Source organism: Bubalus bubalis, chromosome 21 (genome assembly GCF_019923935.1).
Source record: "Bubalus bubalis isolate 160015118507 breed Murrah chromosome 21, NDDB_SH_1, whole genome shotgun sequence".
Lineage (NCBI taxonomy): Eukaryota > Metazoa > Chordata > Mammalia > Artiodactyla > Bovidae > Bubalus > Bubalus bubalis.
In genome coordinates, this window is record NC_059177.1 from 7,255,038 (window position 1) to 7,278,203 (window position 23,166).

The following is a 23,166-nucleotide window of genomic DNA, read 5'->3' on the forward strand; positions in this document are numbered from 1 at the left end:
GGCTGGCGAGAAGCTAAGCTGCAGCTGCTCCAGGAGTCCTCTGACCTCCCTGCCCCCGCTCGCCCCTCGCGTGTCGGGACTTGTTCCGGCGCTCCCGCCTCGTTAGGCGCACGGCTCCCGCGTCCTCCTCCGGGAGAAATCCTTGTCGCCTCTGGAAAGTGGCATTTAATGCCCGCTGCGTCGCGGGTGGCAGCGCGCGGGCCGGACGCGGCGAGGCCGAGCCGGCCGCGCCGCTCTGGTGCCGGCTCCCGTGCGTAGGCCTAATCGATGCCTTTTTTCTGAGTGAGTCGGCGGCTCCCCCACCCACCTCGTCGGCGCTCTCCTCCTCCTCTTCCTCTCTGGTCTCCTCCCTCCTCCGGGCCTGGTTGCAAATGGCTTCGTTCCCTGAGACCGACTTCCAGATCTGCCTGCTGTGCAAGGAGATGTGCGGCTCGCCGGCGCCGCTCTCCTCCAACTCGTCGGCGTCGTCGTCATCTTCGCAGACGTCCACGTCGTCGGGGGGCGGCGGCGGGGGCCCCGGGGCCGCGGCGCGCCGCCTGCACGTCCTGCCCTGCCTGCACGCCTTCTGCCGCCCGTGCCTCGAGGCGCACCGGCTGCCGGCGGCGGGCGGCGGCGGCGGCGCGCCGGGAGAGCCGCTCAAGCTGCGCTGCCCCGTGTGCGACCAGAAGGTCGTTCTGGCCGAGGCGGCGGGCATGGATGCACTGCCCTCGTCCGCCTTCCTGCTCAGCAACCTGCTCGACGCCGTGGTGGCCACGGCCGACGAGCCGCCGCCGAAGAACGGGCGGGCCGGCGCCGCAGCGGGCGCAGGCGGCCACGGAAGCAACCATCGGCACCACGCGCACCACGCGCACCCGCGCGCGGCCGCCTCGGCGCCGCCGCCGCCGCTCCCTCCCGCGCCGCCGCCGCCTGCGCCGTCCCGCTCGGCGCCTGGCGGCCCCGCAGGCTCCCCGTCGGCGCTGCTGCTGCGCCGGCCCCATGGCTGCAGCTCCTGCGACGAGGGCAACGCGGCCTCGTCGCGTTGCCTCGACTGCCAGGAGCACCTGTGCGACAACTGCGTCCGCGCGCACCAGCGCGTGCGCCTCACCAAGGACCACTACATCGAGCGCGGCCCGCCCGGCCCCGCCGCAGCCGCTGCCGCGGCAGCGGCGCAACAGCTCGGGCTCGGGCCGCCCTTCCCAGGCGCTCCCTTCTCCCTCCTCTCCGTCTTCCCGGAGCGCCTCGGCTTCTGCCAGCACCACGACGACGAGGTGAGTGTGGGGAACCGCTCCTGCCGGGGACTGCGGCCCGGAGACTTGGGCAGCGGGTCTGGGCCCCAGTGGAGCTGCGGGGGTGTTCGCAGGGGTCTCCGGGCAGGTCCCCGACTGAGGGAGGGAGTCTTCTCCCCCTTCCGGATTTTTCCATTTTTCTTTTTGACTACGTGGCAGTCACTGCCATGGAGCCGACGACCGTGTGTGTGCGGAGAAGAGCTGGCTTCTGTGTGCGGGCCGCAGAGGGTCCCAGACGCGAACTTCCCCTCTTCCCGCTTCCATATCTAATTTTCTGGCTGGCCAAACGTGGTAACCGCTGTCTCCAGTTATAGGCAGGAGCTGGGGTAACACAGATGTCTGACTGTGTAGACCTGGCCTCCGTGACCGAGGGTCCCTACTCTGCTCCCCCAGACAGCTCCCGAGGTTGGAGATACCCCCCTCTTTAGAGACTTTGGTTTCCTCATTTCTGTTTGACAAAACGGGCAGGCTATTGTTTTAATTAAGACACGGGATGGAGGCGTGTGTGTGTGTGTGTGCGTAGATGTGGTCTTGTGGGGGTACACTAGAGGCCTCCTGGCATACTGAGGGCTCCTGTTTAGGTTTTTCCCCCACTTAAGTTTTGTTTGTTTAAAGTTCCTCGATGGTTGCTTTTAAGTAAGGCATTGGCCAGGAGTTAGGGGATCTAGTGGGTGAGTGGGGTACACGTGCCCGAAATGCCCTGGTTTTCCACGTGCGCGATCAGGAGGGCGGACTATACGTGTAGTTGGATACCTCCTTGTGTGGGATAAGCGGGCAGTTGCTGATCTATGAGGGCCTTGGGTCTTCAGCCTCCATCTCCCGAGGTTCCGTTTCCGTAACGTGGAGAAAAAGCGCGTTCTGGCCCCTGAACCTCCCTTGTGTGGACATGAGCCTCGTGGGCCACCGCTGCGCCCGGAGCTGCGGGTTGGAGGCGGGGGGCGGGCCTTGCTGGTTGCCCTCACCCAGCTGGAAGTCCTCGGGCTGCCCCCGCCTGCCCCGGCTTCGGTCTCTCCGGAACCGGTTTCCCAGGTTGAGAGGTGTCCCCACCCCGTTCAGCCTGAGGCTCGACTGCCCCTGGGGAACAAGCCGATCCCGGCTGTACGCGGCTCGAACCGGGCACGTAGAGCCTGTTGGTGGAATAAACCTTTCTTGTATATTTTTCACATCGTGTACCACTTTAAAGTTATTGGAGCCCATGAGTGGAAGGGGCCGAACGTTTTGAGGCTCAGCCTCTGCTGAGAGGGTTGGTGCCTTGGTGGGATCTACCTGTAGTCCCTCGGGGAGACGTGATGCTAGAGCCTGGCCTTGCAGGGGAATAGGAGTCCTTGTGGGAGTCGCCGCCTGCGAGGTGGGGTGGGCGTGCTGGCTGCGAGCGCGGCTGAGGCTTGCCCCGCGCAGCCTTTTCCACTTCTAACCTGTTATTTGGGGAGGAGGGCGGAGCTATTGCCTGCTGGCCTTAAGCCGGCTTCTTCTATTGGAAAAAAGTTGAAATTCTAATCTACTTCTTGTGGACCCCTCATTTTCAAAGTTTCTTTCTGGGTACGAAGCCTAGGCGGGCCGTTATTCTTTGCTTTCCTTTTTTAAAGCTTTGAATGGACTCTTCTGAAAGTTTTCCCACATTCAGGGCTGAATGTTTCTAGCAGATTCTTTCAAAAAATGGATTGAGGTAAAAGAGATCTGAATCCCAATCTCGGGAATGGAAAGAGGGAACCAATTCATTGGGAAGTTTAGTGTCAACGGGGAGGAGGCGGGAGAGGGCGCCTTGAATCCGCCCCCGTTTCCCTCCTGGCAGGGGCGTAGATGGAACCCTCCCTCTCAGCAGTTGAGTTTAAATGTCAGGTTTTATTTATATTCCCAGTTAAAGATCCGTATACGTTTTATTTGGGTTAAAACAGTACATGCTCAGTGTTGCCAGACTTGTAAAAGGTTTATATACTTTTCAAATTATAAAACCATTCAAATGGTATGGGAGTGTGTGAAGTGAGCGGTGTTCCCCTCACCCTGGGAGGTACCTGGATGCCCTGAACATTTCTATTTTTTAACGTGTGCAGTTCTGGTGAAGTTGTTGGGCAGAGGCATTATACTACACTGTTAGATCAACTAACCTTTAAAAACACGAAATTTTCTCAGTTTTGAGCAAACTCTACTCCCCCTGCCCCCCTGTTGGTTTTAAAGAAGAAAACTTGGAAATTAATTTTTAGACCTTTTTAATATTTTCTGGGTTTGGAATGTTACCGAATTTGAGTTTAAAGGGACAGACTAGGGCTGTGAATGGGAAAGTCAGATGTTCAGAGGAAAAGCACCTGGTTCACCCAGGGGGTCCCAGCCCTGGCCTAAATTCTTTCTGTCCTTCCAAGGGAGTGATCTTTAATAGTTTCGGAATGATGTGCCTTTAGAAAGCCCCTTTTCCGATTGGGAAAAGAGCCTGAGGTTACTATGGGAGATGACCGCCTTGTCCTCTGATAGTGATGAAAGGAATGCCTAAATCCGTGTGGTTTTCAATGGGTACAGTCTGCTTCGATTTTTGAAATGTGCTGTTCTTCTGAGTTGCTCCGGTGTCAACAGGCTGTATGAAATAATTCAGCTTGCCCTTGTCTTATGGTGACTGATGCCACCTGACTTTGGGCAAGGGGACCCCCATACCTGGCTCTTGCCCTTTAATTTTAGGGAGAGTGCGTCCAACAGTTGGCATCGAGGAGGGTAGCCGGTCGGGTCTCTTCCCCCAAACTGCGTTCCTTAAGCATCCCCGCCAGCGCGACAAGATGGTTCTCTGACCGTTGGTTTAAAACGTTAACCGGAAAACTAAAAGAAAGGAGCTGGGTTTTCCAACGGAATGAAGGTTGCTTCCTCCTACTCTGTATTTGGTCCAGGCAAAAAACGAGAGTTTGGGTTTTTCGCCTCGGTGGCGGTCAGCCCAAAAGGCCTGCTGGCGGGCGGCCTGGCTGGGAATCGAGCGGGGGGTGGGTGGTCGGCGCCCCGGGACCGCTGGCCGCGCGCCTGCCACGGGGCCTGGGAGTGGCGGGCGGAGGCGGCTCGACCAGTTCGGAGCCGGTCTCCGCCAGCTGGACGCGGCGGGCCCGAGACAGGGTCGGCAGGCATCTGCTGGGAGACCTGGGGCGCAGATCTGGGCCGGAGCGCGCGGCTCCGGTCGTCACGAGGTGCCCTTAAATGTTGTGTTGCTTGCACGTGGGAAGCAAGCTCTTCCTTGGCTGCCTCGGAGGCGACACTGGGAGCAGAAAGGGTGTGTGTGTGTTCAGGGACGGGCGGCAGCGCTCTGTAAATGGGAGAAGCTGAGTGGGGTCTGAGCCTGTTCCGGTCCCCGGAAAGGCCCTGTCACTTGGGAGTAGGGCAGGGGTGACCTAGTTGCCATCTTGAGCTGAGGGTTTCTTTGTAGACCCCGAAGATGGCAATGTTGGTTCCCAGTTAGGAAAGAGGGAGTGGGGGTGGATTTTCCTGAGTCTGCTGGATGGAAAGTGGGATGAAGGGACGAATGCAGTTTATTTCTGTGTGTGTGTGTGTGTGTGTGTGTGTGTGTAACAAACTCCCTGGAAGATAGGTTCTAGAATTCCAATTCAATATGATCATAAATGTTGACCCCAAATATTGAGGAAACCACTCTCCAAAAATCAGCTCCAAACCTGGAGGAAGAAGGTTTGCTGCCTAAAATAATTGATTGTGGAATGTACTCTTGTATCTTATTTTGAATAAGTTCCTGTGAATGGGGACTTTACCCAAATTGGCATCAATATATTTTATTCTGTATTTGCAGAGGCTAAGTTTTCTCAGGCATGCATCCCTTTGTGTTTTAAAATTATATGTGTGTGCCTTGTAAATTGTAAAATTTATAGTAAGAGGATTTTTTGTTTAAGGACAAGGTAAAAAATGAGTAAAAATGTGCATTCTAGTTGTTTCTGCTCTGCATCCTCTACCAGTTTGATAGGACTTGGTAGATGTATGTCTGCTTAGCACACACATCTCACCTATTTACCGGAAAATCAGACCTTCCATACCTTGGAAATAGTTGGAAGGTTCCTGCTTTGAATCCAGTTCAGCAGGTGGACATTTGTAGATTGAAATCTGTTGAATTATGAAAATGTTTGAGGAAAACCTCCGGGAGAGAAATGTTCACTATTGACTTCTCAATATGTTAATTTTGAATATAATCTCTACACTGTGAACTTTAAAAAAATATTCACATGTGATCGGAGGAATGTGCCTGGTCTTCCATAAACTGCATAAAGATGAGTTTCACCAACATGGCTCCCAGGCAAGTGGCTAGTTTGGCAAGCTGTGCTGGTGAGGTTGCCTCACCGGCACAGCCGAGAGTCAGAAAGGATGCTGGTGATCCTGAGGCTGGAATAAGTGCTGTCTCCGGAGACTTATGACCAGTTTTTCTTGCTAAGGAGTAAACACTAGTTGGAGAGTTGCATAGACTTAGTTTTGGTCTACAGGATCTTTATTTCCAGTGCTAGGAATATATATTTTGCAAATAATGAAAATATTTTAGGAAGAAAACGGGTACTTTCAGTTCGTTTGATAGCACTATACATTCTTTATGATTCAGTGTTTAAAAGTTAAATAGTTGTAGGACTAAAGCAGTCTAAAAGTGTTTAAAGACTGAGTAAAATTGCCTTTTTCCATCCCAGCTTTCCTTCCCATTTTAGCTACTTATAAATGCTAATTCCAGGGAGTCCTTTTCAGATTTCAGGGCACTAAAACCAACATTAAAATGCAGAGTTTCCTAATTTCTCTGCACATGTAAAATTTTGAGCACAACTGTTTTGCTTCTTATGTTTTCATTAAAAAAAAAAACAACCAACCAACTTCGCATATGTAGAAAGGGAGTTAGCTTTGGAGGAAGCCATAAATGAGGTGAAATGGTTCAAATTCTTTTGTTGTTGAAGTAGTTTGCCAGGAGAAGAAAGGGTTTATAAACTTTTTCTGCTTATGAAGAATTTTAACTTACTTGATAATTCTATATAGCTCTCACATTTAACCCCCTCCAAGTTTTATTTGCTTTGGTGCTTACTGAAGTTACATGGGTTGCTTATTCTCACCAGTTCCTCTCACAGGGCAAGGTTTATTTCAAATGTATTCATTCTTAGGGAATAAAGGACCAATTCGATGTCATTCTTCATGACACTTGAACGAAAGATTGAGAAGAATTCTACCACGCAGGCGGTTTCCTCCTGCCTTTCCCCATAACACTAACAAAGAGTTCAGGGCTTGACTCACTGAGGCTGTTTGTGCCACCTCTGTTATTTTGGAAGGGAGGGAAAAGGTACTGATAAGAATTACAGCCCCCCAAAGGGAGCAAGACGCCACCCTCGCAGCCCACTCTGTTCTGGCTTCCCTTGAGCTTTCAAGTTTTGTGACTTGGAGGAGGAAGCCTGAGCCATCTTTCCTCTTCAGCTAATGCGACCTCCCGCTTCTTCAGTCCTAAATTATTCTCCTCCCTTTGAGGTTTTGTCTGTACCCACAAACCTAGTTGACTGAAACCAGATTGACTGTTTTGATTGACAAGGCTCTGACTTGTTAACAGAAAAATTGGGAGGGGTGTGGGGGGTTGAGCGTAGGCAATTTACATCTGAAACTTTGGCTTAAACCCTATTCCAGCGTAATTCTTTGCCTCCTCAGAGGGCATCTTCCGCTTCCTTCGTGTTTTACTTTGCTTGCGGTTGGCTTTGAAGGTAGAGTGGAATGAAACGGGAAGACCCCTAACTCCTGGCTTTCATCTCCCACTCAAAACCGCTGAAATTTGGGGAGATTCTGGTTTAATCTGAAGCTATCAGACCAATGTTTTGTTTTGTCCTCTTTTATGTAGATGTTTCTTACCTGAGTGTCAGTTCCTACCAAGTGAGTCCTGTTTTTAGTACATCTGTATAATGATCCCAGTTAAGGATCAGTAGACATGAGAAATTAGTAATTTGTTCAAAAACAATATTCCACACAGTTGCCCTAAGGAAGTGGTGTTCTTTTTTTTTTTTAATTAATTTTTTATTGAAGAATAATTGCTTTGCAGAAGGAAGTGGTATTCTTTAGTGATACTGCTTTCAGTAATATACAGACTACAAGTTGAAGTTGTAAATATTGGGAAGAGGAGTCCTGATCATGAATAAGGGCATAATTTATTTAAAAATTTTTTTTGGCTACACCGGGGGCATGTGGTATCTTAGTTCCCCAACCAGGTATCAAACCCATGCTCCCTGCAGTGGAAGTGCAGGAGTCTTAACCCCTGGACTGCCAGGGCTAAATTGTTGACTGTGATTGCTCATCTGACAAACTTGTGCAAATTGCACATTCTGCCGACATTAATGGGACTTGCATGAAGCAGAGCAGTGTGCACGAGACAATGAAGTGGATCAGGTCAGTTGTGTAGACTAGGGGCTCCCTTCCTGGCTCCCACACCCTATGAATTTTGAGGGTCCCTGAGTTGGTTTTGGAACCCCTGAGCCTCTGTCAAAGGTCAGCAACTGTATCCTTTAGTTGTCACTCCTGAAAAGTCCAGTCAGCCGTTTCCTTCCATCTAGCCTTAACTGTTTGCAGTTGAAGATGTGTGTGTGTGTGTTTTCTTTTCTTGAAATGACAATGGGTTTTTGCAAACTTCTTTCATATCTTTGACCAACTGACATAATTCTAAAGGTGTTCTTCTAAGAAAAAGTCTGGACATGGAGATTTTGCTGTACATGGATCTGATAGAACATCTTCAGCACAGGTGTTTAAAAAAACCAGAATGGTGAAGAGGTGGCATCAGCAGTCATGATTACGGTGTGTTTGGGCAGACCATTGAAGGTTTTGGTCTGTATCCTCTACCTCTCTTTAAGATAAGTGTCAGAGGAAGATCTTTTTCTGAGGATCATCTCTTGGCTTGTACTGGATAAGTGCTGAGCAGAAAAGTGGATATAGTAGAGGAAATTTTGGTATAGTTGGAAAAATGTTTTTTTTTATGTTTATTTTAGGTTTATTTTTACTTAACCACTCTTAGACAATGTGGTTTTGAGATTTCTTGTGCTACCTTAGTTTCTCATCTGTAACACTTAGCAGTGTTGTAAGCATTCCAATTAATATATTTAAAGTGTCTTATAGCACACTAGAAGGCAATTGTAAATATTTTAAAAATTATTTACTTATTTACTTATTTGTGTTGGGTCTTAGCAGGCATGCGGATTTAGTTGCTCCCTGGCATGTGGGATCTTGGTTCCCCAACCAGGGATGGAATCTGCTTCACCTGCCTTGGTAAGCCAGATTCTTAACCACTGGACCACCAGGGAAGTCCCTGTAAACATTTTTTTTTTTTTTTAATTATTAAACAACAAAAAAAATTTTTTTTATTGATGTGTAGTTCATTTACAATATTATTAATTTTTGTTATATAGCAAAGTAATTCAGTTATACATATATACATTATTCCTTTTTTTAGTATTTGTTTTCCATTATGGTTTATCATAGGATACTGAATAATGGTTCTCTGTGCTGTACAATAAGAGGACCTTGCTGTTTGTAATTAATAAGCTGTTGAGTTTTGAAGCAGACTCCTCACCCCATCCTTTTGCCTCCAAAGAGGATGTTGTAGAAGAAAACTGTTTGTCGATGTTGGAAACTGGCTTCTGTCAGTTTACTCTGGTCTAATTGGAAAGATGCAGTGATTCTTTCAAGTAATGGAAGGTGAACTGGAGAAACATGCATAAACTTCATTTCACTCTAGAAAAACTAGCCCTCAACTTGAACTTCAGGTCTAGACCGTCTTTGGGTTACAGGGCTCCCTAAGCCCAGCGGAAAGATGGGCACAAGTGTCTTTACAGGCTGCATCAATGCCTGTGGCTTTTTTATTTTTGGTGGAAGGCCAGTGTTTGTGTTTACATTTTATATGATGTGTTGAGAATCATTAATCTTGAAAGTCTTGATCTTTGGGGGGACCGTGACATTTCAAGGAAAGAGATCAACTTGCTCAAGGGAACAGTTGGATTTCACAGACTGGAATATTTTATAAGCTCTAATTTCACGGTGTTGTCAGTTGCGTGTTTAGGTGTTCCCGAAGAGGAAACTTCAGTTATCACAAGAAAGGCCTTAAGTCGTTATAGAAAAACTGCTGCTTTACAAATGGGGAGACAGGCTGGGGTGGTGAAGTGACTTTAGCAGGAACTTGCCTGCTCCAGCACTCTTTGCTCTGTAATTTATGTACAGTATTTGGCAAATATATCATTATGTCTTAAAATATTTATGTATTTATTTGGCTGCACTGCGTCTTAGCATCGGCATAGGAACTCTTAGTTGCAGCATGTGTAACTTAGTTCCCTGACCAGGGATGGAACCTGGACTCTGCATTGGGAGTGCAGTCTTAGCCAGGGAAGTCCACAATTATATTTTTGAAACTGGTCCTTAAAAGTCTGAAATTTAATGCTAAATTTATTGTTTGAATCTTTAGCTTTTTGTGTTTTATTTTGGTTTTGGTCTTTTTTTTTTTTAATTATTAAGGAGAAAATGAAATAACATTCATGTAATTTACAGCCGGAGCCTTCCTGGGCTCAGTGGTAAAGATGCCACCTGCCAGTGCCGGGAACACGGGTTCAATCCCTGAGTTAGAAAGATCCCCTGGAGAAGGAAAGGGCAACCCACTCCAGTATTCTTGCCTGGAGAATTCCATGGACAGAGGAGCCTGGTGGGCTAGAGTCCATGGGATCACAAAGAGTCAAACACGACTTTGTGACTGAGAATGCACGCACAGGTACAGCTTGGCAAAAGCAAGTGTGGCCGTCGTTGCTGCGACTGCCTCTCCTTCTAGGGTTAATGTGTTGTCAGAGCGGTAATTTAGCAAGGAAGAGGCCTTGAGTTTAATCTCTTGAAATGATGCATAAGTCTCATAGGAGGTCTCTCAGTATCGAAGTGAGAAGGATGCTTCCTCTGCCAACCGCCTCTAACACAGGCTCACCCTGAGGCCCCAGCACGTCAGAGTAAATATTCTAACACCAGTGGGTTTGGGGCTCTTATGCCAGATCTGGCCTTGGTTGATGTTGGTGGCCTTAAGGACCAAATCGAGAAAGATGGTTTCTGGATTGCCGGTTCCCAGTGGTGATGGAAAATAGCGGTGCTGCCTTTATTTTCTTATCAGAAACAAAGGAAACTTCTTTTTCAAGCCACGGAACGGGAAGATGCTTGTAGCTTCTTGGTAAGAAGATCTGGGCTTACAGCCCAGTGTCACCCTGAAGTAACTGTGAGACCTTGGACAAGTCACTTATCCTTGATTTCTGACCTTTCAGATGGAAATGGTTGAAGTAGCTTTTGAGAACTGTTTATGGAGGGAGGTTATGATTTACATGAAGATGCTTTGAAGAAGGAGCTAGAAAAAATGTTTTCAGTATTGTGAAAAAAATTTGGCTTCAACCTTTTCTGCAAGTTGCAGTCAAACGGGTAAAATTCCTTCTTCGTGAAATTAAATACGCTGCTTATCTTTCTTAAAAAATGTTTTCTGGTTGATGGCCAAATGATATTTGATACCATGAAATAATTCGGGCAGTTCCTTATTGCTGACAGAGGACTTGATGTGTTAAGATTGTCATCAAAACACTTGGATGTCTGCTGCTTAGAATTGTGCTCTTTGCCAAGCCTCTGGTTAGTCTCCCTGGGAGGATGGAACTGGAAGAAGGTTGTTTGAATGGGGCAGAGGGATTCTTGGCTTCCTGTGTGGCTACTTTATATGTGGTCTTATTTACATTACTAGAGGAAATCCAAATGTTAAAGCAAGCTCTCATGGCCTCTGAACAGGTTCTGATAGGGAGCTGAGTTTGGGCTGAAAGACAGGAATCTTGGAGAACGATGGGATTTAGGTAGAAGATGGAAAGAAGGCAGGAGTGGTTTTTGGCTTCTAGCAGCTGCATTGGCTTGACTATAGAGTGTTTGTGATCGCGATCTTTTATCTGATTTTGCCTTTCAGCATCCCTAAGAAAGGTGTTAGGCTCCCCATCCCCATCTTGTAAAATTGTAGTTGATTTACAGTAGTATATTAATTTCAGGTGTACAGCATAGTGATTCAGTATTTTTATCGATTATACTCTGTTAAAAGTTATTCCTAAATAATGAGTATGATTTCCTCTGCTGTACAGTATATCCTTGTTGCTTGTCCATCTTATACACAGTACTTTGTCCCTCTTGATCCCATGCCCCGATCTTGCCCCTCCCCACTGGTAACCACTGGTTTGTTTTCTGTGCCTGTGCGTGTTTCTGTTTTGCTGTTTCCTGTGTTTTATTTTTTAGATTCCACAAATAAGTGATGTCATACTTTTTGCCTGACTTTTTTCACTAAGCATATTATGTTCTCTGGTCCATTTACATTGCTGCAAGTGGCAAAGTTTCTTTTTGTGGCTGAGTAGTATGTGTGTCTCTTTTATCCCTTCATCTGTGGATGGACATGTCAAGTTGCTTTCTTGTCTTAGTTATGGTAAATAGTGCTGCTGTGAACATGGGGTGCAGGTATCTTTTTGAAGTTTTTAATTTTTCCAGATACCTATCCAAGAGTGAAATTACTGTAGTTTTAGGGGTCCATTCCTTTTTTTTTTTTCCTCCTGCCATCTGCACACCTTGCGTGATCTCCCTTCCCTGACCAGGGACCAGACTCAATAGCTGCAGTGAAAGCACTGAGCCCTAACCGCTGGACTGCCAGGGAATTCCCTTTTTTACCCTTTTTTAGGAGGGTGACTACTGATAAGTAGAGGAAATAGCTTAGCTTATCAGTCTGGAGCTAGAGCCACGTTTAGTTACTGTAACAGGTAATTTAACGTAAAGCATTATTGACTGTTATCTGAGTTCTTCGTGAGTTTTTAGTTGGGAAATTGCAATGCAAGGAGAGACACTACTTGCGTGCCTGGCTGGCGGGTAGCAGCTGTGGGAAGCAGCTCCCCTCCTTGGGTTGCGAGATGAGAAGAGGAAAAAGTTGGGAGTTGTTAATACTCCTGTGGGTTCCTGTGGGTCGGGTCAGCGTTAGAAACCTGGAATCAGGTGCTGCCACTGGAACGACTTGTGACGCTGGATTAGAGAAGTCTGTTGAAGGAAGTGCACACCCAGGAAGCAGAACTCCTAGAGTAAAACCTTTCTCCCCGTCAAGTTCCCTAAAGTCACAGGGATGCAGCTGGCAAAGCAGAGGTGTGGCCCACGCGGGGGGGGGGGGGGGTGGGTTTAAGCTAAGAGGCAGTCAGAGCTCGGTAAGCAGCACTTCGTGGAAGATGGACTCCCCCTTGGTGCTTGATTCCATTTGAAAATTTCATGAAAATGTGGGGGAGACCCTGGGCTGAGGGGGACTAGAATGGAGCCTGAGTTAGCAGTGCCCAGTCCCGTCTGTGCGTTCACACTCGTGCTAACCCAGCTTGCTATTTGCTAACCCAGCAGGCAGCACTCAGCCGCGCCCTGTGCTTGCTTACAGGGGGGACACAGCCTCTGTTGTTCCCAGACCTGTGTGTGTCCTCCCGTGTATGTATGTGGTCAGGCTTTCCGTCGTGTCCGACTCTTCTTCGACCCAAAGGGCTGTAGCCCTGTTTCCTTCTCCAGAGGATCTTCCTGTCCCAGGGATTGAACCCACATCTCCTGTGGCTCTTGCATTGCAGGCCGATTCTTTACCGCTGAGCCACCTGGGAAGCCCTGTGTCCTCCGTACTTGTTTGTATAAATTACACAGTTTTAAGTAAAAATGAAATCGGTGCAGAAAATTTCTGTGTAAGCAGACCTGTATGCCTATGAATTCAGCTTTGGTGTAAAGTTGGAGGCCCTGGAGACAGGGCAGTGAGCAGAACAGCCTTGAATCCTTTTTCTTCATGGGGCCTGTTTATCCAGCCATCTTGCTACTGGGTGACTCACCCTTCTTCCTCAAAGGCAGTGCTCTGGGCCAGCAGCTCTGGTGCACGGTGACTGCTGAGGGAATCTCCTTGACTGCACTCTAGACCCTTCCAGCCCATCAGGGCTCTGACCTCATGGAGGGGAGGAGCCTTGGCCCTGCAGGAAGGAGCTCGGGTCCCTGCTTCCCCTTCCTCTCCTCCGCCTTTGGGATGACCTGCCCCCCAGGCTTTGCCCTACAGTTGAGGGGGCAGTTTCAGCTGCAGAGCCCAAGGCCGAGAGGGAAAACCTCATTTCTGACTAAGTTAGGTGATTTCTTCTTTAGTGTTTTTGGCATCGGTTTTTTCGTATTGAGGTAAACATATACATCGTAAAATTGATCTTTCTTTTTTAGCGTACACTTCTGCACCTTTTGACAAGGGCAGAGAGTGCCATCACTCCGGGCTCTAAAGAGCACCTCATCACCCCACAATACCCGTCTTAGAGCCTCAGGCAGCCTCCAACCTCTTCTCCAGTCCTCTGGTCTGGTCTTCTCCAGAAGGTCATGAAATGGCATCTGAGAGTGTTGGATCCTCCAATCTGGGCCTTTTCCACTTGCCAGGCTGCGTTCACAAGTCCTCGCAGGTGGCAGGTGGCTGGTGTCAGTGGTTCCTCCCTATTTCTTGCTGAGTTGTTTTCCACTGTATGAATGTACCATAGTTTTTCACATTCCCCAGCTGAAGGGCGCTTGTGTTTCCTGTTTTCAGCCATGGTCACTGTGTTGATGCCTGAAATAGGAGCAGTGCTGTGTTGAGTCTTGGTGGTCACTGTCACCAGCTGGAGCCCCGATTTTCATCCTGGAACATTTGTCAGCAAAGTTGAGTGGCTCTGAGACTCCAGTTCCCGAATCACTCTGTAGGATGCTAACGGTTGCATTTGTCTGCCTAGGGCTGTCTTTTCTGTTTGAGGATCAGATGGGGTATTTCCTGATGAAAAAGTGCAGGGTACACTACATATATGTTTATGTGAACAAGGACTCACTGTAGATCACAGTGGGTGATCTGTACTCAGTATTTTCTATTAACCTATAAGGGAAAAGAATCTGAAAAGGAGGGAATATATACTTTCACGTATGTGTGAAACTGAATCCTTGTGCCATACACCTGACACTAACATGATACTGTAAATCATCTTTTCTTTTTTTAATACAAAATTTAAAAATATAAGTGAAGACAGAAATTCAAAGTTGCAGGAGCTGTTTTGGAGGCTGTGCTGCAGGGGACAGGGGAAGCATCTGTCTGTCCCCCGTTAGCCTCGCCCTTTGTTGATTTTTTTTTTTCCCTCTGCCCTTATTAATAACTTTTCAGAACAATTCTCTTTGGTTTTTATTTCCATTTTATTATATTAACTTTATCAGAGCTTTCAGGAGGCATATACAAAGAGGAAAATTTGTCTTTACCATTTTAACCAGATTTTTTAAAAGCCACATGGGTGCACGTAAAAAATAAATATAACTGATCAGTGATGGACCACCCCAAATATCTGGAGCTTTTAGGGGAATCCTGGAAAAAATTGCCTCCATGGAGTGTAGATGGAAAAGTGTCTCCATTGTAAATGGGAGATTAATAGGGGAAAGGGGCGTTTCATATTGAGGTTGTTGATACTTACAGTGGTGAATAGAAACCGAGTTACGAGGGCGTAGCTGAATCCTTTCCGAGCCCGAGATAGCAGTTCATTGTAGGCAACATTTGAGGTTCACAGCAGCTGCTAAGTCTCTAATCTTGTTATTCACCCTTAAGTATGCTGTACAGTAAAAAGACAGGTGTGCCTTGAGATCTAAGAACCGAGGTGAAGTTGTTAATTACATTGAAGTCTTAGTAACGTACAGGAACATGCAAAGAAGGGCACTCTGTACCTGAGCATCTCAGACTGAAAATGCAGCTTGTTTAGAATTTGGAAAGTAACCATTTTTCCCTCATAAAAGGAGGGATGGTGTTCACACTGACTGTTTCCAGCGTTCATATACGTGTTTCCTCCCCTGCGTTGGTTGTACGGGTCTACTGCAGAACCAAGCTCAGAAATTTTCTGAATGTAATGTTCATCAGTGTCTATTTGTTCTAGCCCCCTGGAACTTATTTTCAAGGTTTTTTCCGATGGTTTGCCTGTTGGGATGCAAAATCAATTCTCTTCTTCTCCACCAAAGGAAAAAAAAAGGCGTGGAAAGCAGCAGATAAATATATGGGAATAAAATCTAAGAAATGCGTAAGATGGAACAATGAGGATGAGGAGAGGATATTTGGCCTTAGTTTGGGAGAAAGGATTGCGTTTCCAACTCAATACAATACAAGCCCCAATATTGGCTTGTATAGCTTGGTGAGGCTTGGGTGTTGCATGGGGGGAAGCCCACAGTATTCTGAGGTTCCAACAGGTTAAGAAAACAGGAGTCTAAACAAATAATTGGGGCGGTATCTCTGTCCTGTCTGCCAAGCTCTTCTCATTTTGGTTCCTTGACTTTCAGTTGGCATTTGCACATGTTGCCACTCACGGTGGGAAGGTCTCACCCCTTCTTGGGGGTAAAGGCAGACAGGTTTGCCACAGTGACCTCAAAAGAGGAACCCGGATGAGTGCGTGCTTAATAAAAACCTTTCAACATTTGCAAACATTTGATAGGGTCCATGAAAGGGGGAAGAGGTAACAGTTTTGTTTAAAATTTGTGTTCTTTTAACAACATTGAGAAGTTTTTTTCCTTTCTTTCTTTAACTGACTTGGGTTTTTTCCCCTTAACTGAGTTTTGTTTTGCTTTTTCCTTACCTGAGTTGTGCCTAAGACTTCCCAGCGCTTGTCATTCGGGTGGTGATTTTTCTGAATATGTATATGTCTGTGACTGTTATTTATTTGACCTTTCCTTCCTTCCTTCAGCCTGCTCAGCTTGTAGTTGCTGGATAAATGAAAAATTGAGAGTTTTCTCAGAGCTACTTTGTGTTCCCTCCCAGGAATACTTGATTTGGCCCACTTAACTTGAATCCTTATTTTTAATTATGCAAGTAACACATAAATATCTTTGTTAGGATGATCTGTAAGAAACTTTTTTTAAGTATACCCTCAGACCTACTTCTTCCCAAAGTGTGTAATTTGGGTGTGTTTCCTACCAAACCTTTACAGCTATTCACACACACACACACACACGGAGTATAGAAATACAGTCTTAATATAGACATTTTCCTGTACTTACTTTGCTAGTGATTACTGCTCCAGGCTTGGTGTTCGTGCTGTGGAATTTATTTAGCTGTTCCTTTATGTGGGATTTTTCCCTGCATTGGCCATTGCCACTTATTTGTGTCCCTGTGACTCAAGAGCCCCCCAGCCAGGGACTTACTCAGATACCAGCAAGGCACATTTGAAATGTTAATTTGCCTTCCTGCCAGCCACATTTCCTCCCACCCAATCCGGCCCTGTTGCCGTCAATCTAATGGGAGAAAAATGGCTCGTCCCGTTGACTGACTTTGCATTTCTGTGATTGCTGTGGGGCGGGCATCTTTTTGTTTATTGACCATTTGGATTCCCTCCCCAAATTGCCTTGGTTCCTGGGCCTCTTTTCTGGGTTTTAAAAAAAAAAAAAATCAATTCGTAGGCATTTTGGATAAATACTGCTCTTTCTTCCAGCAGATTTTTCAGAGTCCTTGGCTAGCCTCAGTTTAATTTAACTTGGTATATGTTTTAAATTTCAGTGTTACTGATGATTGACTTTCATTGTCCACATACTGTCTTTAATCATATCTTATAATATTTTCTTAGTGTATCTTAGGAGGTGGGATCTAGTTTTATCTGGAATGAACAATGATCCTGAGGTCCTGACTGTGAGTGAATGGTCTCATTTCCCCTTTTTCTCTGAACCCTTAAATTTCTGGGAAACAGTTGCGAATATAGCTGTCTGTGGGGGGCGAAGAGAAGGGAGTATTAAGACCTTTGCTCAGAGAATGCCCGCCGGGTTGCAGTTGAATGTATGTATATTGGATGTTCGTGCTCTGTGGTCTTATACCGGAGATCTCTTAAAAATCTCTTTGGTGTTGGGTGGCTATTAAGGAAATAGACAGCAGGTAAATGGTAATGCTTGGTTTGGTGTAGGCCCATTAGACATCAGTCAGCGGGCTTTTGTTTGTTATTACATTTTTAAAATTGTATTTTTAGCTGCACCAGGTCTTCGTTGCTGCACGCGGGCTTTCTCTTGAGATGGCTTCTCTTGCTGTAAAGCACGGGCTTAGTTGCCTTGTGGCATGTGGGATCTTCCTGGACCAGGGACAGAACCTGGGTCCCCTGCTTTGGCAGGCAGAGTCTTAACCACTGGACCACCAGGGAAGCCCATCGGTCAGTGTTTAAGCACAGGTTGTTCTGTCGCCTACTGTGTGCCAGTTATTGGGCAGGGTCCTGCAGACCTGCCTTTTTTTCCCTGAGTTTTTAATCTTCATTGGGTTTTTTAACTGGAAGAGAAGCAAGTAGTCATTTTAATCCAGGCAAATGCTAAGTAGCTAAAAATATACAATTTGCTAATTCCACTCCCCAGGTGTAACTCCTGGTAACAGGCTGGATTCTGTCATTGGTCTCCTTTCCTGTGCTTTTGCACCATTATCTTCATGACTGTATTTGTCATTTAATCTGTAATCGGGCACACTCTGATGTTAATAAAGTTGCTTGGAAAGCATCATTTGTTATACACCTTTAGTTCTACATCTTGCTTTGTCTTTGAGACCTAGTAGCCATTCATCATCATCTTTGCTGAGGTGTAGTGTAGGCATAATCAAATGCACCCATTTTAAAGCATTTATTTATTACTATTTGACTTCGCCAGGTCTTAGTTGCCGTTTGAGGGATTTTTAGTTGCAGCATGCAAATTCTGAGTTGGGGGACCTAGTTCCCTGACCAGGGATCGAAAGTTGGTCCTCTGCTTTGGGATTGTGGAGTCTTAGCCACACTGGACCACCAGGGAAGTCCCAAACACATTTTGGTGGTGAGTTCGGGCAAATTTATACATCTGTGGTACCACCACCACGATCATGATGGAACATTTCTACCACCTTAGAAGGTTCCGTTGCCGCAGTAATCTTTCAGAGCTCGTGTCTGGAGAATTTGGCCTGCTGCTCTGGTCTTGGGAGGATTTATGGAGAGGAGAGCGGGACACAGGCCTTTGGATGTGAATTAGACTGATGGCAGCATTGCCAGGTCTGATGTCCTGGTTTATTGCTGAGGTGGGGGGAGCTGTAAAACACCCTAAAATCTTGACCCTGGAGAGGCATTTTATCCTCTGCAAAGGCCCAGATTCTCTCTTTTTTTCCTGTCTTAAACATTTGCCATTTCAGGGCCACAATGCAAATGGTCAGGGAACATTGTTTTCCAGCAAGCAGTTGCCTGCTGGGAGGCAAATTCCTCAAGGATTGCTTGGAAAATGTGGAAGTAAATTCCGTTCAATCAACACACTTCTCATTGAACCCCGGCCAAGTGTCTGCCCTCTCCGGGTGTTTGAAGACACAAAGGACTAGAATGGAGGTTGCCTTCTGAGGACCCTTACTTACATCACCATACAGGGAACTAGAACAAGCAGGGATTTGGGGTATTCTGGTGAGTCATGTGCGTGTAAAAGCATTAAGTTGTTGTTGATGAGATGTTACATGCTCACATGTTAAAAAAAAAACAAAAACAACTGTTCCAGGGCTCAGGAAGGCGTAATGCAGTAGAGGAGATGAAGTCCTTCCAGCAGAGTGCTGGAGTCCTGTGTGTCCTTAGAGCAGGGGCCCCCAGCCTCCGGGATCTGGTGCCTGGCGATCTGAGGTGAAGCTGATGTGATAATAATAGAAATAAAGTGCACAATAAATGCAGTGCCCTTGGATCATCCCAAACCACCCCCACCCCATCCATGGAAAAATTGTCTTCCACGAAACTGGTCCCTGGTTCCAAAAAGGTTGGGGACCTCTGCTTTAGAGGGTTCTTATCATTGAATCTAGGCCCATGTGGTCCCAAACATTTCTGAAAAAAACTCATAGCTTTCCAGGCCTGCCAAGTCAATTGGGGTGACCTGTTGGTAACTTCCATTTCTGAAGACTCCCTGTTCAGAAAATTTTGGTTTTGAACTTCTTGGAAAAGTCTTGAGTTCTTACCGAGGACACTCGCTGCACTTTGGGGTGGGGGCAGTTCCCTGCCCCAAACGGGCTGTGGCTGTGTCATTCACAGCCACCTTCCACTGGCTGTAGGACGCTTTGCACGTGCAGACCCGAGGAGCTTCTTTAGTAAGTTGATCACTGAGTGCTGTTGCAGGGGAGGAGTCCTTAACCCCCCAGGCACTGGCGGGATCCAGAGTTGGTTTCTGCCGTTTTCCTCTTTCCTGAGGTTTGGCGTCTGCCCCCAGCGAAACCTGGGTCTGCCTGCAAAGGAAGTAGTATTTTGCTGAGCCAAAGCTGGGACGGAATCAGGGTTGGATACTGTGAGAACCGGATACAAGGCCTGAAAGAGAATTTTTTTTTTTCTTGCAAGGGGAGAGGGGTGAGAGTGAGGTGGGACCCACCCAGGTAGAGGGTGAGGACCTCCAGGAAGGCAGGCCTGGGAGCCTTTGAGGGCGTCTGCAAAACGGGGAAGCACTTTGCTGGGTACCCTGTGGCGATTAGAACGTTATCTGCAGAAAAGCAAATGTTCAACCAGTGTTTGCGGAGTTAATTCAAACAGGCTCCAGGGAGTCGTTGGGCCCCCTTGCAAACCTGTGGCTGGGGATGCTGAAAGGAGTCACCCTTGCTTGGAACCATCTCCGCCCTCAAAAAGGGAACGCTACAGTTGTGTCAGCCTTCACTGAGGCCCTGGAGTCTCTCATCTCCCCTCAGGTTGTCTGCAGGTTCTGTCCACTGTGGTCCCCCAAAGTGGGTGCCCAGCACACAGGCCAGAGCCCGAGCTAATCTCCCCAGATCCCACCCCAGCTGCACCCCTCCTTCCAAAAGGCTTTGGTGCTGGGGGTCCCTGAGTGGAACCTGTCCGGCATCATCTGTGGTGATGCAGGAGCTGTCGTTTTAAAAAACCGGCCGGCGAATCCCACCCTCTGGTTTTGAAGGACAGTGAAATGTTTGCGTAGGGTTACTGTAAAAGCCAGCCCCTGGCGAGAATACAAAGAAGACCCTCAAGATAAAGTTAATGATTACATTTGGAGCTTTTGGCCTGCTTCCTTTAGAGAGTTTTCTCTCTTGAACTTTACTCCATCACAGCTAGGGACCCTGCCCCCCCCCAAACTGCATTCTGTGTTGGGAAGGTTGGATTTTAGTGTCTGAGCTGGAGTTCTTCCTTGGGCCTTCCTGTCTGGGTGAGGGGCGTGCAGAGGAGTGGGCTTCTTCCCAGGGCCTCTGGCTGGGGGCGCTTTTTTCTGCCCAGTTTTGTTTGGATACCACCCCACCCCCATGCTTGGGGCAGCAGGAGTTCCTCCCCAGGCCCTTTGTTCCTCCTGAGGGCGGGAATGGCGGCCTCCTGGAATGTGGATGCCCTGGCCTGAGTGGCCAGCACCATTGAAGCCTGGTCTCTGCTCCTGGGGCGGCTCTTAGGGCTCAGGGGGTTGGGGGGTGATGCATCAGACCAGCTCAGTCACCCCTGGGCTGCATTAAGTGGACCCGTTTTAGTGCTTACCACAGTCAAACGAAACACCCCTCCGCCCATTAAAAAAAAAAACTAAAAAAACCCTGGTTGCTGTGCTAATGAGTAACCTCAAAATTCCAGGCTCCCTTCTCAGGGAGTCACCTCACCCAGCTGGGACACCCCCCCCACCCCCACCCCCTCCCCAAATCACCAGGAAGCTTCCTGACCAAGATTGCAGGCTCTGGCACACCCCACTTCATGCCTAGTTTGTAAATAGTAAGCAGTTTTTTAATATGTCCTGTGCAGTGTTTGGGACACACTTGACCAAACATTGTTGTCTGTTGGAAATTAAAATTTAACTGGGCTGTGCTGTAGTGTGTATGACTGTTCTCCGGACACTCCTTAAAGCTACTGCAGGGGCTGAAATCCAGTGAAAGGCTCCCCCGGCCACCCACCCCCTGGCAGGACCCACCTCTCCCCCACGCTGCCTTTGGGCCCTACAGACCAGGGGTCCTCAACCTCTGGGAGCTAATGCTTGATGCTCTGAGATGGAGCAGATGTAACAATAATAGAAGTAAAATGCTTGATAAATGGGATGCGCTTGAATCATCACGAAACCATTCCTGGTTTTTGGGAAAAAATGTCTTCCACGAAACCAGTCCAGGTCCCTGGTGCCTAAGGGTTGGGGGCTGCTACAGACTCTTTTGGTGAAGAGTTCTCAAAGGTGGCAGCAGTTAGTCACAGGACAGAATGCCCAGAACAGGAGCCCTCTGACCTCCTCACCCCCACCCCAGCCACTGGGGATCCTTGCTGAAAATGGTGGCGGAGAGATGGAGGCTCCGCTTGGAAACCAAATGCCAGCTCAGAGGTGGAAGGAAGCTTAGCTCTCGACCGCACTCCTGGTCCCTTGCTGCCGAAGACCCCAGCCATCATGGGGGGTGGGGAGGCACACTCCTGTCTGAAGCGTTTGGGCAGTAGTTGAGGAAGAGCAGTTTTGGGATTTCTACAAGAGGATTTTAGAGGAAGCTCATCCCACATACCATAGGGCTTCTGGGCACTTGTATCTGCTTTTCTCTAGCAAGTGAGAGAAAGATGGTCTCTTCAGGATTTCAGCAGGAATTTCTGTACCACAGGGAAGAGAAGCCCAGTGAGCAGGCTGCAGGAGTGAGTATGTGTTGGGGAGTGTGGAGAAGGGGGCTTCCAGGCTCACTGCTGTGTCTCTGTCTGCTGCCCGGAGAACTCATGGTTTGACAGCATAGTTGTGGCGAATTGCCCATTTTGCTCTGACTGCCAGGAAGCTCGGAGCTAAACTCCTGGTTTCAGTGTAGGGAGATTCGCTGACTTGCTTCTCCTTAGCCAACTTGTTGTTCAGTTGCTCAGTCATGTCTGACTCTTTGAGACCCCATGGACTCCCTGTCTTTCACCATCTCCCGAAGCTTATTCAAACTCATGTCCATTGAGATGTTGATACCATCCAACCATCTCGTCCTCTTTTGTCCCCTTCTCTTTCTGCTTTCAATCTTTTCCGGCATCAGGGCCTTTTCTAATGAGTTGGCCCAAACTTGGTTTACATGTATGTTACTGGCTTTTCTTTGTAAGCTGCTCTTCCTAGATCTGTGTAAGGGTTACTGAAATCAGTTTCAATAAAAATCGAGTGAAAGATGAGGGTGTTGTAAACTGCCCAGGAATGGGACCGTTTCAATCCAATAAATCAGGCTGATGAGTATGTAAAAGAAGCATAGCACTTGTAGGAGCATAGCACTTGTCAGATAAACACATGATCCTCATGTACGCCACTCCCTTGCTGGACAGGGTCCAGCCCCATGCTGAGGGGCAAGGAGACTTGGTAGAGTGTCCCCATGAACCTCCGGGGACAACAGGACCCAAAAAGCACCCACCTGTAAAAACCAAAGCATCCTGAAAGACGCCAGGGTGAGTCATGTCCCCTGGAAGAGGCCATGGCTGGGTGTCGTATCGTTGGACCCCCGTCCCCCATTTCCCCCACCCAGGGAGCCCTTCTGCAATTTGGTGGAGCTTGAAACCCCTTCTTGAGGAGTGGGAGGAAGTGGTTAATCCCCACTTCCTTCCCTGGGAGTTTTATGGGCCTCTGGGAGCCTGCCTTACTCTGGCCCTAATGGTCGTAAATGACCCTCTCCCAGGGCAGGGGCCAGGCCCCTCTGAATCTTTAGGCAGTTAGGTGCTTGAATACATGGTTTTTTGATCGAGGTGCCTTTGGTTTTCTGTAATTGGGAGGTGGAGTGGGAAGCCTTGTAGGATTACTGGGGTGGTGGCTTGAGCCCTTCCCAGAGCAAGGGCCCCCTGGGTGCTGTAGCCAGGTGGGGCTGGGTGGGGACCGCTGGGGAATCCTGGCAGGTTGGACAGGGTGGAGCAAGGAGAGATGAGAAGGGCCGAGAGATTAGTGCACTTCGGAGGATCCCTCCCCACCCAGTTCCCTTTTTTTATCATTCGTCAGCATTTTAAGATACAGCAGCAACTCATTTTTC

At 47.8% G+C, this 23,166-nt stretch overlaps 1 protein-coding gene across 1 annotated transcript in view; it reads left to right on the forward strand.

The window, feature by feature from the left end:
• The first annotated feature begins 223 nt into the window (after positions 1-223).
• TRIM71 (tripartite motif containing 71) overlaps positions 224-23,166 on the forward strand; it is a 65,351-nt gene continuing 42,408 nt past the window's right edge. The window contains exon 1 of the mRNA XM_025272270.3: positions 224-1,247. Within this exon, the coding sequence (XP_025128055.1) occupies positions 372-1,247 (876 nt within the window). The 5' untranslated portion in view covers positions 224-371. The remainder of the gene's footprint in view (positions 1,248-23,166) is intronic.